General features: G+C 41.4%; 1 protein-coding gene across 1 annotated transcript in view; it reads left to right on the top strand.

Annotated features, from left to right (window-relative positions):
- Positions 1-11,176, top strand: part of mtmr11 (myotubularin related protein 11) — a 32,474-nt gene extending 21,298 nt beyond the window's left edge. Inside the window, exons 10-18 of the mRNA XM_029451528.1 lie at positions 366-493; positions 2,269-2,347; positions 2,871-2,941; positions 5,362-5,534; positions 6,359-6,529; positions 6,723-6,941; positions 7,373-7,690; positions 8,826-9,284; positions 10,047-11,176. Coding sequence (XP_029307388.1) covers positions 366-493; positions 2,269-2,347; positions 2,871-2,941; positions 5,362-5,534; positions 6,359-6,529; positions 6,723-6,941; positions 7,373-7,690; positions 8,826-9,284; positions 10,047-10,055 — 1,627 coding nt within the window. The 3' untranslated portion in view covers positions 10,056-11,176. The remainder of the gene's footprint in view (positions 1-365; positions 494-2,268; positions 2,348-2,870; positions 2,942-5,361; positions 5,535-6,358; positions 6,530-6,722; positions 6,942-7,372; positions 7,691-8,825; positions 9,285-10,046) is intronic.
- Positions 11,177-20,065: the final 8,889 nt, after the last annotated feature.

Raw genomic sequence — 20,065 nt, 5'->3', positions numbered from 1 at the left:
GGGTCAGACCTCAAATGTTCTGGAAATCTATTCCAGATCTGCGGGGCATAGAAACTGAAAGCTGCTTCTGCATGTTTGGTTCTCAGAGATCTAGATGGCTCCTAACAGAGCAGCTTATCAGCCATGTAGTCTGGCCCCAAACCAGGTGAAGTCAGAATAACAGACTCAACTTGTACCAGTGAGTTTTTACAACTGAATCAACATTTAAACCAACTTCTCGGGACACATTACCGTGTGCTCTGATAGATTTTTAAAAGGCTTTGTAGATAAAATCCACTGTAAGACACACACAGGCTTACAGGGCAGCTTGTTTACAGAGTAGCTTGTTGCTAGGTGTGCTAACAGCAGGATGTGCTGTTCTATAGGAACCTGGAGATGATCCTGTTTGGTTGCCAGTCCTCTCTGTGTGTGGTGGTGGAGCTGGGCGAGGAGCTGCCCTCACCTGCAGACATCCAGCTGGCACACAGCCGCCTGCGCGCCCTCTGTCTCGGAGGTGATGATAAGACATGAACACACACACAACACCTGAGCAAATGTGTATTCAAGCACAGCACAAAAGAACCTCACGAAAGTGGAGAATTGTGACAAATGAAGCTCCCACAGCTTTCACTGGTTTTATAAACCTCCATCGTGTCAGGTAGGTGGTCTGAAGCGTCACACATAAATACTTACGGGAGCACTTTCTATTACTTTCTATGTCTGTAATGAATTATAAACATACTTATAATGCGTTATAGTCTGCTTATAGCACTGTATAATTATAGTAATAAACACTAAACATTCATAATGCTTTATAACAATAATCCTAACGCATTTTATTATGAATTGTAAGGTCAAAGATCATAATACTTCATAATGATTTAGTTGTTCAATAATCAATTTTACAACGTTTTGTGTGTTCTTGCATAGATTTAATGATTTATTTCAAACATTGACAACTTAAAGTGATTTATAATCTCGTCGTAAAAGTATGTTATTGTTTGAAAACTATGAGAATTATAATACATTAATATCTTTGCAAAAAATGTCAGTGAGTGACCATCAATTATGAAGTATTATGATACTTATGAATATTGTTATAAAGAATGATATAATGAGTGCTTATTATAAAGTGCTATAAGCAAATTATAACGCATTATAAGTATGTTTTATATAGATATGGGCGTCATAGAAAGTGCTAATTTATTATTTATTCACTCGAGGCACTTATGCATTTTAAGAGTTTATTCGTCATTCGAATCCCCACTGAGGCTCTCTGAATCTTCTACAAAATCCCTGCTTTTCTTTATCACATTTGAATATAGAAAGAAATATAGAATCCCTTCACGGTTTCGCTGAGTTGTTTGGGTCTGAAACTCAAACAGCGATGGCTCAAAACAGCTCCTTTTTTTATTTTTGTTTTTGTCGTGTAGGCACATTCCATGGTTGAGTAAACAGAGAGATGACAAAACTCATGGTCGTTCACAACTACTGGCCCTGGAACTGAAATGCTGACCTGTCTCGCGCTCTCTCTTGCACACAATGTGTAAAGGTCACCGTTTTTATCACAGCTCAGTGTTCTGTCTTTAGTGGGTGAGTGCTTCACAGCTCAGAGGATTCTCCTGTAAAAACATCCACTCAGATATATTTTGTCGGTTTACTGGCAGCGTAAAAACAGCTACTAATAATGAATGTCCAACTTCATCATACAGTCGACATAAAGTGAGGTATGCAAGGTTTCCATCCTGCTCATAGCAGAGGAGCATATCTATCATCTCAAAACTCACTCAGCTGACCTACAGTCGCATATTTTCCAAGTCTGTATATTCAAAGTATTTAATAAAAGGACCCGATACGTTATTAAACAGGTCTTGTTTTTCCTTAATAGAATGAGTCATTTTTTCCCCTTAGGATATAGATGCGGACAGTTATTTTAGCCATATACCAACACTTATAATTTCTTCCTTATGTTTTGCTCTTTTGGATTAGACTGCAATATTAAGTATTAAAATGATTTGAATGTGAGTTGACCTCAATCAGTTTCACATTGTTTAATTGACTGTTTTTCAAGATGAAATGCTGCCTAAAACACAAATAAACTTTCAGAAAAGAGGAATTTAGACACAGACAGAGAAGAAGAGAAGAGAGAGAGAGAGAGGTTTCTCATTGTTGTCTCTGCTGTTGTGTACCGGCTCTAACCGTTCAGTCAGCTGATGTGCAGAGAATACCCTTACTGAACACTTGACATAATGTCTTGAACATTATCTTTTGTTCTGTCTTGGCTTCTAGATATCTCCACATCTGTGTCAGTGCCTGATGACAAATGGTTATCTACCCTGGAAAGCACCCACTGGCTAGACTACACAAGGTAACCGCTCTGATTGGCTCGCCTGGCTTGATCCAAAAGGTTATCAGGTTCTTCCTACTCATAGCTTTTTATTGTTAAGTTTGCTGCCTGACTGGTAACTGGCTGAGGACCAGGGGGATTTCAAATCCTTAAACTAAAGACTTTTAAAAGTTTTTAGAAGTAAAAGAATGGTAATTAAATTAAATCAGGTTTCTATTTAAATAAACCATCCAAATCTTTCATCTTTCTGCTCACTTGGGGTCAATTAACTGTGTTTGTTAAATGTATCATCCTTGATGGGGAAACCACGAAAAGTTGCTCTTATGTGTATTACCTCATATTTACTGAGACTGTAATTAGCATTACTCAATAGAAACATGAATGAATTTCTGTATTTATGCATTTGTATAACTTTAAAAATAGTTGAGTATTAGTGTGAAAAAAAGTTAGTTTTATTTTTAAAACCATATTTATTTATTTTGCCATATTTGTGATGTGATTACTGTGTTTCTAACTGTGTTTCCACCTGCCTCTCTGTCTCCAGATCCTGTCTGAGGAAAGCTTCAGAGGTAGCCTGCCTTCTTCGCGGCGGTCACCTGACTGTGGCACTGCAAGGTGAGTCACGTGACTCAGACCACGGCTCATATTATTCAATCCATTCATTATTCACGGCGCCTCCCTCTCATTAATCCCACATTAGGGTTTACCCTGAAGTAGCTATATACCACTCCACTGAGCCTACATGCACACCGTCAATAGGCCTCCGTACAGCAGGATTGTAAGGACACGGTCACACCAAGCAGGCTGCAACATTTGTGTTTGCATTTGAAAGGTGGGATGGACTCCATATAAGAAAACAAAAATTGTAAAATATCATAGAAAAAATAAGTTTATCTCTAGACCCACATAAGGTCAAATTTGAACTTTTAACATAAAGCAAATATCGCTTGTTTATGCGGTTCTACGCCTACTTATAATATCATACTTATTACATGTAGACCCACACATATGTACAACACAATTTCACTTTACCATCGCATCTGTTAAAGAGTTTCAAGAACGTTATTTGTACCTCTATGACTTTGTAATTCAGTTGATGGTGTTGATATTACTTATTTATTGTTTGGTGTGTTCACTCGATCTATTTTTAAAATTCAGTATCTGTTTGAACTTTTACTCCTACACCAGCTGTTTGTGAGCCGATCACCCACAAGGCTAGGTGTGGTGGTCTGGCGTTGCTATTCCAGGATCATGTCAGGGCAGGGGTCCCGATGAACTGCCCCCCCCCTGGTTACAAAAACTGTCTCTTTGGACGTGAAAGATCGCCTCTCTGGTGGGGAATTACACGTAGCTACTGTGGAACACAGAGAGGTGCCAACTGAAGATATAGCTTAACTTATCTTTTCACCCAGCACCGGCTCTTGCACCAATTTAGGATAGGAGCGGGATTGTTCTTTTCCTGCACCGAGAGGCACCGAGCGGGTGTGGGGATACTCCCAATCCCCTGTCTGAATGTTGCTGTGTTGGAGTTTCCCCCCTTAGAACAATAGGCTCACCTCTATGTGACTGTGTGTCGCGAAAAGGAATATGCTGACTGTTGTTTGTTGTGAAGTAGAGGTGTCAACTGATCACCACCTGGCAGTGAGTCGGATCAGGTGACAGGGAAAGCTACTGGACAGATCAGGTAAACCCAAAAGTGCAGTGAGGATAACCTCAGAGCGTCTGGCTGTCCGCAAGATCTTCAGCTTTCAACGCCTCCGATTATTGACAACCGATTTTTAATTGCGTTATTGTTGTTCCGACTCCTGACATTGTCACTGCAGGGCTACCGAACAACACTAACACAGAATTTAGTTTTGCCATTCAATGGAGAAATGTCATTTAAAGAGAACTCCTTAGATTCCACAGTAAGCTGTTGTTGATTTCTTACCATCTGGTCTGGCTGCCTGTGGTGCATTCATGAACACCCAGAGAGACAGACCCAACACTGCTTACTCAAATAATGGCCGTTTTCAGCTGAGGATGTTTACAACTTGCTGCTGGTGTTTGACTTTCTCTGCCACTGCAGCTGTAAGTGACTTAACATCAGGCCGGCCTTTACAACGGCTGCTGAGCTGAGAGGTTCATATATCAGTCGTGCTCTGAGTCTCCTTGTTGCGTCAGGATCAGCCATAAATATCCCACTGCAGAAATGACTCACTACACTAGCCCAGGAAAACTTTGTCTCTCAGCGGGCCCTCTCCCTCTTCTCTTTTGTCTGGCTGGCGCTGGGTCTTTGTCTTTTGTTGCTCATCATCATCATTTTTATCTGCGGGGCTGTGCAATCAATATTTTCTTTCTTTCTTTCTACTTCTCTCTCTCCCTCAGAATTAAATGGTGGTTGTAAATTAAAGGGTTGTTTGTCCGTAGTGGCGTTCTAAAATGTAAATCTGTTAGAGCTCAATACACAATTACAGTACATGTCTCATAATGATATTGAAGCCATTACAATGGTGCCAGTGTTTTGTCGTAATGCAGGAATACTACGCTCCCCCTAAATACTTACATGATCAGTGCAAACATTTAGAAATGCATTCATGCTCCAGATGTTGAAATGTTCTTTTACTTGATTAGTTTACTTAAAGATGGTTATATGTATATGTGAGACGATGTATAGTATCTTGACATCAGTCCTTTTATTTTTTATGTTTAGAATTATTCATTTTTAGGTTAACGTTCATGTTTAAAAAAAAAAAAGTATAATCTCAATAAAATAAGATTTAAAAGAGCGAAAGAAATGCATTCTTAATAATGTGACAGCAATATTGTACTACATGTACTTTATTAGCGAAATATGTCAGTATATAGGCACTTTGCCCACATTCTGCCAATAACATATGTATTACATTTGCCAAAGACACTTGAGAAAAAAGTGGAACGTGGTAAAATAGTGGAGCCAGAAGAACCAGACACTATAAACAACGGACGCATCTCCAGCAGGTAATAACAGAGATGTTTAATGACCTTTTTCAGCTCCCTCTGTTTTGACGTTACAGAGGCGGACGACCGGGACATGGGCTGTGTGGTGTCCAGCCTGGTGCAGGTGATGTGTGACCCTCACTGTCGGACGCAACACGGTTTCCAGAGCCTGGTGCAGAAGGAGTGGGTGATGGCCGGCCACCGCTTCAACAGCCGCATCAACTATCACCGCGACAACGACAAAGAGGAGGTGAGAGGTCGAACAACGACAAGTTTATCCAACTATAGAATTATACAGAGATGTTGTAAAGTAAGGCCAGCTATGAAATACAAATGCCTTGTTTATTGTTATTTGACAAAACAAGATGGAGCGTAGTCCTGTCCTGCATGTAGAGTTGGACAATAATAATTGTAATTGTATCGTGATAAAATGGTTCAGTTTACTTTCAATTATAGGTTTTGTTCTAGTAAAGCATAAAACAAACCCTTCAAGGTTGAACAAGATGTATTTATATATATATATATGTATTCTTTTAAATATTTATATTAAGATATATTGCATATTAACCAACGTTGTCTGCATTATGTTACGTACTTAAGGATGCATGTCCACTCTAAGATTAACACAGATTTCCAAACATTTTAGAAAGTATTTCCCCAAACAATTTACTTTTTCATTTATCCATCCACCTTCTTTCCTACTATTTTTAGCCTCCATCTTCCTCCTCCCCCTCTTTCCTCTGACTTAGTCACTCCATCTTCTGTCCCACCTCCTTTCTGTCTTCTCCTCCACCTTTTCCTCCTTCCTGCTCCCTACATTCATCCATCTCTCAGGATGCAGAGAGTATATCTCTCCAGTTCTGTCTGAATCACATCAGCTCCCGATTGCTTTTTATAATTCTATTAACACATACAGATACAGTTTCAGATCTTTGAACTCCATATTCACCCCTCGGTTAAAAACAGCCACATGTTTTGTGTTTTGTGTGAAGCAACTTTGCAACTCTGGTTTTGAAAGATGCTAAATATAAAGAAATAAAGTTTCCTTACTTACTAACTTCCCTTCCCTCGCAGGCTCCAGTCTTCCTGCTCTTCCTGGACTGTGTCTGGCAGCTCTTGTCCCAGTATCCCTCTCGCTTCCAGCTGACAGATGACTTCCTGTTGGCCTTGCACGACAGCATCCACCTGCCACTCTTCTCCAGCTTCCTGGCCAACTGCCAGCGAGAGAGATGCAAACGCTCCCAGGTACTGGACACCTGAGAGGGGCTTTAGTGTTTTGGCAGCTCTATTGTGTCATCTTTAAATAGAGCATTTTAAATCATTACAATATCATTTGTTGCAGACACTTCTGGGAGATATTTCTGGATCTATGTGAAACTCTGTCTGAAAAGTTGGCTTGAACATAAACCTTTTGAAATGTATGTCCTACTCGACCCAGAACCCCGGGCAGTCCTACACACCAGTCAACGGCTGGAGAGATGTGCTTCATCCGGATTCTTCCTCCGACTCCTCTGACCCTCCTCTGCCCTCGGTGTGGGACTGGTCCCTGCAGTACAGCAAGCACAGACGAGACCGCTTCACCCAACCCGTCCCTCCGATCCCTCCTCTCCAGCCGCTGCTCAATGGCAACCTCAACACCAACCCAGACACGCACCGGGTAGGGCTGCCAACTCGTTCATGATGCAACACACCCTCTAGTGGCCATGGCGGGAGCTTTAGGTGTAACAGTGGCTGACACCGGCAATCATCTCGTGTTTCTTTGCAGATTTTGACTTAAACTGGAAAATTTCAGAAGTGATAGATTTGATACATTTTGTGAATAAACGCGTGTTACAGATTTTGTTTCTGGGAAATTGTCTCATCTACTGAATAGACTTAGTATTTGCAACAAGCCACTGCACCCTCTTGTGGTAGTCGTGAAACATGCGTCCAACTCAACTCGTACATTCTGTCACACATCATGGCACATGACTCGCACTACACAACATTAGTTTGTTACTGTGAATGAAACTTATACAATTACATTGTTAGGTTGCTTTTGCAGGTGTTTGACTGAGAGTTTCTTTTCCTCCCACACCTGCCCACCAGCTGACTGACACCATCCCCGGCTCAGTCTTCCTCCTCTCTCGAGGGACCTTCTCCTGTCCTTCTAACCTGCTTCCCTGGCGCAGCGGCAGTTCAGGCGTTTACAAGAAGAGCCACCGGAGAGCGCCGTCCTCTGAGAACGTGCCCGGCCTGGAGAGGCTGCTGAAAGCCTGGGCCCTGGCTGAGTTTCCCCAAGGACTCACTTCCACCTCCGGTCCTCAGGGACCACTTGACCCCTACGAGCCCTTACTGCCCCTCCTCATGGGGCCCTGCATGGGCCTGTGGAGGGAGTGCTACCTCCGGGGGGCGCTCCATGCACAGGTACAGTGGAAGTGTCCCGTACTGTAGGTGGTTTCAAATTAAATAGGAATGATAGTGAATCAGGAACAGTCAGCGAAGCTCCACATACTTCTCTTGAGTCTCTACTATTTGTCACACATGCATTCAAAGCCCAATATATATTTAAAAAATGATGCCTAAGTATACAGAACCATCGGATAGGATCGCACTAATCACTGGCTGTCTAAATATAGATAGATGGATACTTTATTGATCCCGAGGGAAATGTATAAATGTATAGAGATGTCATTGGGCTTATCAAGTGCATCCTCCACAATTGTTTTATTTAATTTTGCCCACAAAACTTCTGGAGGTTCCACATTGCTCCATTCTTTTAATTCATTGTTACAATAAAATCGGACAAGTAAAGCCTATCAAACCCCTTAAACACACACTCAGGTTAACAGTGTAGAGAGATTAGAGTCAATTCTGTTCTTCTGTGTAATTGACTTCCTCTACAATTTCACACACCATTAAATTGCCCCCTAAGGCCAACAAAATCCCCTTTTTTTCTTCTTCTTCTTCTTCTTCTTCTTCTTCTTCTTCTTCTTCTTCTTCTTCTTCTTCTTCTTCTTCTTCTTCTTCTTCTTCTTCTCTTAGCAGCATTGACACAAGATATCCATTCATTCAGAAATCACTTGACATTTGTGCAAAGCTCAGCTCTAAAACACACACCAGTTGGTTTCATTATCTGGTCTTTGTTTAAGGAGGTTGTTGTGGGAGTTTTGTTGCTTTTTCACGGTTGTATCAAAGTCTTGACACTGCTCTCATGTATAATGAATTTCAGCCAAACAAAACCGCTTACTACAGCAGGACAACATGTCTATATATATTTACTTCTCGAACAGCGACCACAACAATTGAATGTTGTTTTCTCCGAGTAGGAGGGAGAATACAGGTTGCTGTTTGTTTGGGTTCCATTAGATTTTACAGGTGTACCTAATAAACTAAAAGGATGGTAATGTTGTATATTTCTGTCTCCCTCTGTCTCCGTGTCTGTGGCTCTCAGCTCCGAGCCCTTTCGGTCCTACTGAAGATGTGAATCTTCACAGGTCACAGGTTACGATAGTGACCACCTACTGTAAGAGATACTGACTATGTTGCCTTCCATCCTCAGGCGTTCTCCCATCCCATCTCCGCAAACCACCCCCACCCTGTGGAGCGGCTGGCCCGGGAGGTGCAGCAGCTCAAAGACAAGTTGGCACAAGTGTCCACGGATCCAAACCCTCCCGCGAAGACGGCCGAGCCCCGGCGTACCGACACCAATCTGAACCAAAACACCAACAACGGCACCTTCCTCTTCCCCGCGTCGAGGTCTCAGAGCACGACGATGCCCAGAGCGACCGCGCCCCCTCCTACCTCCACAAACCACCAGACCTCCAGGGGCCCCCTGTCCGCCTCAGCTCCATCATCCAGGCCCGGACACAAAGACAATGGCGGCAGCAACAAGCACACCTTCCTGTTTGGGCACTCTTCAGTAGCAGAGGCCCGCCCTGACCAGCGCCACTACCCAGCACCCAATAACGCCAAGCTGCCTAAGAGCAACGGGATACAGACCGCTCCACCCCACGACCGGGTACTATAAGCAAAACACCGGCACAATCTAAAACTGGTGTGTGTGTTTGTGTGTGTTTGTGTGTGTGTGTGTGTGTGTGTGTGTGTGTGTGTGTGTGTGTGTGTGTGTGTGTGTGTGTGTGTGTGTGTGTGTGTGTGTGTGTGTGTGTGTGTGTGTGTGTGTGTGTGTGTGTGTGTGTGTGCGTGCGTGTGTCCTGTCAAAACATATTCGATTGACTACAAGGTGATTTAAATAAACACAAAAAGGTGGAACACAGTGCAACATTATGAAATAACCAGTGCGAGATCTCCTGGCTCTACTTATCGTCTGTACTGTAATTAAAAATGTGACAACTCTTTTGTATATTTGTACAGAAAATCTTGGTGTTCAATATTCCACCAATGAAATGTATCGAAGACAAAAAGAAAAAGGGCTGAAATGTGCTGAACAATGTGTGACAGCAGAACTTCAGAAGCACATCTTCATCAGAAGAAACTGTCATGACACGTTTTGTAGACGTCATGTCGCCCTCACATGTTTCTATTTTTAGCTTCTTATCCAAAGTGGGACACGGTGTGATAAGGTGATCCTTCGGGGCGCTTTGACGGGATGTGGGACGACATGTCTCCAAAAGACTTTCTTTTTACAACTAGCTCTTTGGATCTTTATGTCACGCTGATGTGCATAAAGACATGTTTACTTCCTCATTTCTGTATCTCGGCTTCAAATAGAAAAGTACATTGTTTGAACAGTGATAAATCTTTTTTTTTTTTTTTACTGCAGGCGCTGTGACCGGTGACTTTAATGTGGAATTTAGGGCATGAGAGCTATTTTGGTACCGCTCTCATATCTCTCCACTTGCTTTCAGGCTTAGGAGCAGCGAGAGGCCTGTTTTCATTCAGAGTGTCACGTTAGCCTGGATGTGGCTAAAGTCATATTACTGCAGATAGATTCAACTCCTGCGTGTCTGACATGATTCCAGGGCTTTAGTTATATAATCTTATCTAAACGTTCATCTTTATTTTCCAGTATTTGTATTTTAAATCATGATCAGTCACATTTTTGACGTCATGCATGTACATAAGTGTGATTTCTGAATTGTTTGACCAAATTTAGTATTATTTTTGAAGATTTCTCGATAATTTTGTGTTTGACTGGAAGAACACAAACGCTATTCTGCCTTTTTTTTAGATTTGCCGTACCTTAAGCAGGCACCACTGTTGGAAGCAAAGGGAAGCTTATTTCTTCCTGTGTTTACTTTTCATGTTTGCTGCCTGGAGGTGTATTAGTACACAGCCAGCATTTAGGTCAAGGACTTGGAAGTGTCTGACTGTATTTAAAAGCACAGAAGGAAGCATCGTCCTGCTCCTTTTTAAAAACCTAACAGGTTGTCGTTTGCATGATGTGGGTGACCAGTGGACGCACTGGCGTCATTTCTGGCGTCACTGGCGTCATTTCCACAGATGGATGAAATTGTTACGCATTTCAAAAAGCAAGTTTTTTTTTTTTTCTAAATTTTATTTCCGGCAGGATAACGGTTGTCAGACGTATGACTGATGCAGATCTTCTCTCATGTCAAATGGTACCTCACTTGATAGCACTATGAATTATTAAATTGTTGTAAATATTCATCACATCAATATCAAGGCACATTGATATCAGCTACAATTTCAGAGCTTTCCAGGTGTGATGCCAATGCATTCGCTTGTCTTCCGTGGAACAAAAACAAAACACATCTTTGTCCTCATGGAAAATCTAATTTGATCTTCTGCTACACCTGTCGGCCTGTATCGTTGTATAATTTAATGTTTTTGGTACGAACTTCACTTCAATTTGCCAGATGTACATATTTTTTGTATCAGCATGTTTTGATCCTGATAAAATAAAAAGTGTTATCAGTTCTATAAACTCAACTGTGTTCATCATCTGTGCCATGGAGGAAGAAGAGGAAGAAGAAGAAGGTCCATTCTCGTACACAGCTCACAAACTTTATTTTTTTAACAAAATAAATATTTACATATGATCTGGAAAACTTAAAAAGTAGCATGGCACTGTACATGTAATTTAAAATCCATCAGCCTTGCATGATATGTATAGTTAGAATAAAACAATTTGAGAATCATGTGCAAAATGCTCGATACTTTCACAGGAAATGCACAAAGTAAGAACTCGTCTGACAGGAAATGTTGAAAATACAAAATACTTACTACACAGTTAAGTCATGTAAAGCTCTAGTTTCATGTCTCGAGTTTCCAACTTTATGTTCAGTAGAATAAAACTCTGCTTTTACGCAGATGTACGCAGAAAACCTGCATGTTATTAAAAACATGATGTTTTTCTGGCCGAAATATAAGAGATCTCTCTTTTCCACAATTGTTGTGATGACTGATGCTTGTGATGCATTTTGGCACTTTAAACCTATGGATGTTATTGTCATGCATTCTCACATGTTGCACCTGATGACCACAGACGACAGAATAAAGTAAAGTGGCCATGAGTTGCAAGTCCATGTCACCACAAAGCTTTAAAAAGGTGTTCAAAATCAACCAGGTCAAAACTGAAGAAACCAAAATGTTTAATCCCCAGAAGAGAGTTTACATCCCTCTCGTGAAAGAGCTTAAACTTTACCCCGACCGACTCCCGTGCTCCTTCCCTGTACACTGCTCCTGCTGCAGGATGCCATCGGGCCCGTAGAAGTACCCGGAGGAGGACGGGCCGAGGCCTCCCAGCTGCCGGATGGACTTGCACATGGGGCAGGGGTAGTCGGACAGGCCCTCGATATCTTCGAAGGCCAGGTTGACGATCTGGTCGCAGCAGGGGTCGCAGTAGTGGTGTCCGCAGGAGAGGCGCTTCAGGCGGACCTCGTAGGAGATGCAGCACTGGCAGTGCGGCAGGTCGGGGCCCAGCGACAGGGAGCCCGTCAGGGAGCTGCTCTCCATGCTGCCGGCCTGGCTGGAGCTCTGCTTGGTGGGAGACCTGAGAGGGACAGACGGGACAAAAGAGTCACACACTATGGAGCTTCAGTTCATGAACAAGGTTTTTGACTATAGTGTCTCACCATTAATTTGAGTTTGAGTTTTGGATTGTTGGTAGGACAAAACCAGACATTTATAGACCTTACGATTGGCTCAGAGATTCTGATGGCCATTTTTTAAACGATCAATCAACTTATCAAAAGAATATTCAACAGTTTCTTACTTTTCAACAATGGAAACATAGTGACACATGTCCATCAAAGTCCAAGCTGACGTTATGTCTTGTTTTGTCCAAATATATTCAATTTATAGAGATAAAAAACAGAATAAAACCAGCAAATCCTCACATTAGAGCCACTGGAACGAGAGAGGTTTTGACATCTTTGTTTGAAAAATGACTTTAAATGATTAACCAATGATTAAAATAGAAGCCAATCACCACACACGCTAAACAAAACCTTAAAAACATGAGACAGCAGTTGTGCCTGAGACACATGGGAACAAGCTGGGATCAGGCTTTTCCAGTGCTCACACTGAAAACACATTTAGCATTGGTGTAAAGATTTGTTCCAGGGAATAAATAACTGGTAAAACAAGACCTGGAGGTGATTACAGTTAGGGTGGAGCTGAGTGATTACTCAATCATTTAAACTGTGGAGGTGTCTGCTGGCATTTATCTGTCTTTACATTCAGACAGCATGTTATAGGGTAAAAATGTTAAAAATGATTTCGTAATTAAGGAATGCATACACAAGCACAACAGTTGGTGGTTTAGGACATCACACACACACACACACACACACACACACACACACACACACACACACACACACACACAGCTGTTGGAGCTCATTAAATATGTGACGTGAATACTTGTGATGAACCCCATGATGTTGTCTGAAGCCTAATTAGACATGTGCTTTCGATGGAAGTAGATGGTACTCGGGCTTCCTCTGATGTTAATATTCCTAAAATGGCTTTATAGCATTTTATGCCTCAGTTGTCATAACAACTGTGAGGTGCAGGACGACATTTCCACTCAGATAAATCTGGTATTTTTTTGCCTGATTTGTCATTTAATCGTTTCACACATCAAATCTGTCCTCAGTTATTGAGCGTTGGCCTTTGCAGTTATGTTATACAATTAAGGATTATCCAAATAGGGTGTACCAGCAAAAAACGAGGATAATATAAACAGGTAGATTCACAGGAGATTGGTTAAGGTGCTTAATAAAGTCATTACTGATGGCCACAGACATGCACAGGAAGATATTAGGACTTGGAGGTTATATCCGGTGAAATCCAGGTTGATCACTCACTTTGACGACGATGAATCTTTAAAGCAGTCGAAGCTGAGAGCTGCTAGGATCCTCCACAGCAGATCCATGCCGGTTCCTCTCATGGTAAAACCCAAATTTCATCGACCTGGTTTCTGGCGAGCGTCATATTAAAAAGGAGGAGGACGACACCACTGAATCTCTGTTGTCTTTAAATTCAGGACAAACAAAACAGGAACACGATCCTGCAGCACCACCCTCCCACGCTATGCGTTTAAATGTGCGAATGAGAAAGATGTGCAATCATCATCATCATCATCCGCAGACATTTGAATGGAGGTAAACAACGCGTTTCTGTGGTGTTTGAGTCGCTGTTTCTCCCGTCGTGCCTCTCCTCCTCCTCCTCCTCCTCTTCCTCTTCCTCCTCCTCCTCCGCAGCAGCACGAAGTGGACGCAGAGAGGCGCAGCTGAGTGTTTCAATCACACACAGACCAATGAGCTCAAAGTGGAGCACGAGACTGAAATGACCTCAAAATATCTACCGATGAGGTTTGGAGATAAAGAGTTAATGTTCACCACCAGCAGACATTTATAAGAATAACCTCACCAACACCTCGGATTTACGTCACGTGTAGGCTATTTACAATAAATCATAAAGTGTGTTTATTATAGTGTGGCAATTTAATATTTTAGTGAAAGCCATTTTCCTTTAAAAACTGCTGCACTGTTCCTTTAAGTGTCTGTAATTGAGCTAAGTATGTCATGTATTTTCATTAATAAAGATATGTATGTTAAAAATATACTGTTAAATAATGTAATTTAAATATATATATATATATATATATATATATATATATATATATATATATATATATATATATATATATATTTAAATATATATATATATATTTAAATATGGTAGGCCTAATTACAATCAATATATAGTGTCACATAGGTTTAGGTTCATACATAAACATATTTAAAAATCAAGTATTCTATTTATTTAAATACATTATTTAAATTCATTATCAAAATACATATATATATATGTGTGTGTATATATAAAAGTACTAATACTGAGTATAGTACAATAGTAGATTTAATGTTTGGACAATGACATTTTACACTGTAAACATTACATGAAGTAACCACCAGGTGGCGATAAGTATTTGTCCAACAGACAAACTACAACCTCAAGAGACGTAAACGTTTGTATCATTTGACAAGAATTATATTTCTATCAGTAAAGGAAAAAATGCTATAAACTGTGAATGTTATTTATTTAGCAACACAGTATATCCTACAGTAAGCTCCCATAGAAATAAGAATATTGTACTGACATTAAATGCCTCATGGAGATTAATGAGTCATATTGCAACATGGTTAATACTGAGAGATTAAAAATAATAGACTCAAGCTCAGTTATATAGACTTTATTGAGCTGCTCAGCATGTACCTGCGCAGTTTTACATAAAGTGTCTGTTTGCTGCTGTGATTCATTACATTACATTTACAACTGCAGACAAGGGCAGAGAAGCATCATTAAACCCTGACTGCGTTATTGTGTCCAGGAAATTGTATCCTGTCTGGAAATTAAAGTGTGTGTCAACCAGGCACGACCAATGTCTTTTTGTTAAGACAGTTGAAGAGGACGCAGCTGCAGACACACACACACACACACACACACACACACACACACACACACACACACACACACACATGGAAGAGCTGCACTTTGTTAGATATATTTTGGGTTTGTGGAGATGATAATGTGGTGTGTCAGCTGCTGGCTGCTGGCTGCTGCAGGGAAACGTGTGCAGCTGTATTCATCTCTGTCACATTACCAACAGGTTCCTCTGCGGAGCCAATGATGGGGAGCTCATTTTCCCTTCTGTGCAGTGTAAAATGTCATATGATTATGGGGTGCCATTTGTGCCAAAACTGTCACATGCACACTTTGTCAACTGAACATGTCTATTTAACCTGTGTCGATTGCTCACCTATTATCATTTCTTTTGTTTAGCACACTTGACAGACGCCGAATGGTAGACTAAGTGACCGACTAGCTGGTGAACATAGTCAAACATTATGTTGTTTAATTTGGAACATTTAACGAAGCTCTGCTGTCTCTTTGATGTCAAATTCAATTGTAGCCATTGTAAATATCTGGATTTGGAGCCATTGGTGTCAAGATGAATACAAGGAATACACAAAAAAGAAATTTAGAAATTAAAACCAATAGCTGCCATTTAACACTTTACAGTGGTCAAACCCATTGAAAGCTTTTAGTGTGTTCATTTAAAACCGATTCAAACCCTTTGTAATGTCATCTCTGTGCCTCATAGACATCTATAGAGATGGTACATTATACTGGTTGCGTGAGACTTTCTTGTTGTCCGTCATTTTAACGTCATAATATTATATAATAATAATAATAATAATATTTTGTATTATTAATCACAACATTAAAAAGTGGGCGTAATTAAAAATAAGCACTAACTAATGTTGTCAGAGAAATGTAGTGGAGGAAAAAGTACAATATTTGCCTGTGAGATGGAGTGGAGAAGTATAAAGAAGCAGGAAATCTAAATACTCAAGTAAAGTATGAGTACCTCTGCAGCTCTTGATAAAGCAAATGAAAGTTTCCCCCCACCAATATTGTGTCCCTTTGTCTCTTAAGTGGCCCCACTGCTTCATCACTCTTCACTGACACTGGGCCGGACAGAGGATGGAGGTACTGCAAGGTGCCTGCAGATAGCAGCTGATCAATAGATGGCCCAAACAGACAATGGCCGCTGAAAGCCTGGAGCGACATGAAAGGCCTCATCTGGTGTGGCGACAGACGACAGCTGGACTGTCAGGAAGTGGAGGTGTTAAACACGTATGTGGCCACGAAAGAAGGTCATGTGGTTTGGGACCAATCACAGATGTTGATTTCCTTAGAGGAAAGAGGGAAGCGTTTCTGTTTATTTCCTGGAGGCATGAATGAGGATTCTTCAGCTAGTTTTGTTTAATGTTGTTTTATACGTGAGGCCTGTTTAAAATATTAAGTATTAGGGATGTAAAGAGATCAATTAAATGATCAATGATCCAATATCATTGATACATACATAATACAATACATAATATATCTTTAAGATACGCCTTTATTTTGAAATTACCATGGCACGTCTATGTCACCATTTCCCTTAAAGTTTTAATAAAAATAATAGATTGTTTTTCATTTAAATGTCTGGACGAGCCCAGTAAGTGTTAAATTATGATATCATATCGTATCGATCGCAGGTCCTTGAATTGAATCGAAATCGTGGCAGACTTTGGGATATCAGCAAATATCACATCGTTGTCTAAAGAGTTGATCTAACATCTTTTTTATTTGTTAGGGTAATGTCACGGGGACCTGCCAACTACTAAACTGAAAACAATAAATGGAAACAGATAAACAAAGAAAAATCATTTTTCTCCTCTGGCCAGCTATTATACATCAAATGAAATGTCTCTACCAAGATTAAAAACTAAAACTAAAATAAAGCATACTAAAGGGAACCTTTATTATTTTAGAATATTAGCAATAACATATATAAATGAAACTTGTGATATACACTCCTACGTTTTACTGGAATTACTGGAGTTTTGATCCCTCAAGACTGCGTCTCTTCTCCATGCACCTTGCAAGTAGCTGAACTCTACTTATGTTGTACAAAATACACAAGACTCAATCAATAATAAATATATTCTGATATTTGTGTCATGCTTAGGCAATTAAAAGGATTTCAATTGCTTTCCACCGGGGGCATCCTTGTCATTCTTTTTCTCTTTTTAATATGGCCAATTATAGGCACGAGCCCAAGCACGTGCAGGGAGAGACTCGTCTTGCACAGTTAATTGCACCAACCATTTGGTGCACATGGAGCCAATGACAGTCTAACTGAGACACACTGAGCACGAGCGTGGAGATCGCGTTTCCTACCTGCTTGTGTATATCCAATATCAAGTGTGACCTTGTAATATTTAGAAACACCACTCATTGAATCACTCAGGAGAAAAAACAATCGTCTTCACCGTCTCAAGTTTCGTGCAAGAGCAGCAAACCCCCCTCTTCTTTCTGAGAGGTGGTGTCTGCTGGAGGAGGAGGAGGGGGCGGTGTCTTTATCCAAGAGGGATGCTGTGTAGTAAGTAAAGGGGGCGGAGGGGGGAGGAGGGTGCAGCTCTCTGCTACTACGTCAGTGTACATCACAGGGGCACACTGGACCCTTTTGCTTCAGGTACTCGGGGTGACTCCCTGCACGGAAAAAAAGCGATTCCCGGTCACCCTAAAACGCGCTGACCTTCCACCAAAACAGGTAAGAAACGGAATTAATCCTCCTTAAATGTGCAATTTAATCTTAATCTTCCCTTTTTAATGCATGCATTCCCCTAATTTCCTCGTCTGCTGCCGTTATCAACCGTGCATCCAGGTTCAGGATAAGGACGATTTCCATGTGTTTATGGTACAACTCGACATTAATATTTCACTAAAAAAACGAGTTTAAAGGCCTGCACTGCGCTACACGATGACCCCTAAACCTGTACCCGGAGGGAATCAAGGAATAAGTACATTTATGGATGAGAAAATGTAGGCTGGTCTTTTATAATGTTGCATTCAGGCAAGAGTTTAAGGTTTTTTTTGGTGAAATGCGCCCTTCGTTCTTGTTCTTGCTGGGAGGTCTTGTGCGTTAAGAGCGATCATTATCACCCATCCCAGCGCAGAGGATTCACCCTGAGGAGGAAGAGGAGGAGGAGGGAAGGGAAGAAGGTTGGGAGTGTTGTGTTCTAATGTCATTAAAACAGCACATTTTGTCCAGCTTTCCGGCATTGATCAAGTTGTGTCTAATTGGTGATGGTTTTTGGCACCGATGCCCTTGCCCCTCTCCGTCGCCTGTTCCACCTTCTCTCTCTCTCTCTCGCTCTCTCTCCAGTAGGCCTACACGGTCATACATTTCTGCCTTAAACCCACTTTTTCTCAGATTGTAAAAACTATGTTGTCCTGCTTGTGTGTTGTTACATTCAATTTGTATAATATCAGGGAAAGTGTTGGGGTAAGTGTCAGTGAAGCTGGGTGCCCTCTCCTGCGTGAGCCAACATGACCTTGTAGAAACCCAGCGGGGAGAATGTGATGGAGAAAGAGTGATGAGCAATTGTTTTCCCCCCTCTGCTTTCCTCTGTGGTGTAGCTTTGCAATGGTTTCTGCCATTGGTGCTGAAACGACTTTGCCCAGAGAGGGACGTTGTTTGATGATGTGAGCTCCCTTTGACTCTTGTTTGAAAGAGGAATAAGGAGGAAGAGCTGTTGGAACATGATTGATGGTGTGGATTTATGGTCTATTCCGTGTATAGAGGTGGTTACAAATTGGTATGTCTGATGTCTTGTCCCTGTGGCAGCCATGATTGCAGCTCAGTTGTCTGAGCTATTTATGCATCCAACCCACATGAGGGGTGGCAGTGAGGGGAGCAGCTACTGTGGCAAACCTGCAGCCCTATTAAAAAAAACATGATTTATGGTTTGTGATTGAACGCCTGACACACTTTCAGCCTCCTAATTAGCCGGTATCAGACTGCCACAAGAGCATTGGTAACATCTTTACCTTGGCGTTCAGTGTAACTGCTGTTGACAGTTTTGTTTTTCATTTTTCTTTTGGCTGTGACTGGATCTGGAGTGGACTTGAGGCACTAATCCAGTTTGCTTGTGTTGTGGTAAATCAGTGTTGGTGATGTTCACATGCAAACTATACTCCAATCCATGTTCTACACATGTACAGTGTTATGATGAGCTGGAGCCTTTGGGTATGCAGGTTTGGCTGCAGGGGAAGAACATGCCCACATAAAAAAGGTTTACCATCCGGTGGGATTTGAGCCCGAGAACTTCTTAGTGTAACAGTTCAAATGATTGTATGAAAGTTTTCAATATGAATCAGCAGCATAGGCTGTCACCATTGGTAAAGAAGTTTGCTTCAACTTTGGTGCAGTAATTGATAAAGACTGCTGCAAGTGGTGAACCCAAATCTAAACTTCAAAACATCCCTTTTACAGACCTGACCTTCACTATACAGATGTGTATCTGTGCAAAGTCTGTCACTACAGAGGTGTTTTCCCATTATTCTATTGAAGGGGAAAGCATCTAGAAAGATAGAATCGGAGGGATGAAACCCTCTTTTTAATGGTCACACATGCAGAGCACACAGCAAAATGTGTTATCTGCTTTTAACCCATCCTAGTACCAGGAGTCTACAGTGCAGGCAGCTAATGTACAGAGCCCGGGGAGCAATGGGAGTGAGGGGGGAAGGGGGATGTCCGGTGCCTTGCTCAAGGGCACCGCAGCAGGGCAGGAGGTGAACTGGGACCTCTCCATGTAGCAGTCACACTCCCTTTTTTTAGGTCGGGTCAATGACTTGAACCAGCAACCCTACGGCTCACAGTCCAAGCCCCTACTGACTGAGCCACTGCCTTTGTAAGACTGAAATGTCTCCCGGATAAGCAAGATTAGGTACGACACAAAGAAACACCGGCAAAGA

The sequence above is a fragment of the Cottoperca gobio genome, chromosome 16 (assembly GCF_900634415.1).
Source record: "Cottoperca gobio chromosome 16, fCotGob3.1, whole genome shotgun sequence".
Lineage (NCBI taxonomy): Eukaryota > Metazoa > Chordata > Actinopteri > Perciformes > Bovichtidae > Cottoperca > Cottoperca gobio.
This window is presented reverse-complemented; position numbering and strand designations above follow the sequence as displayed.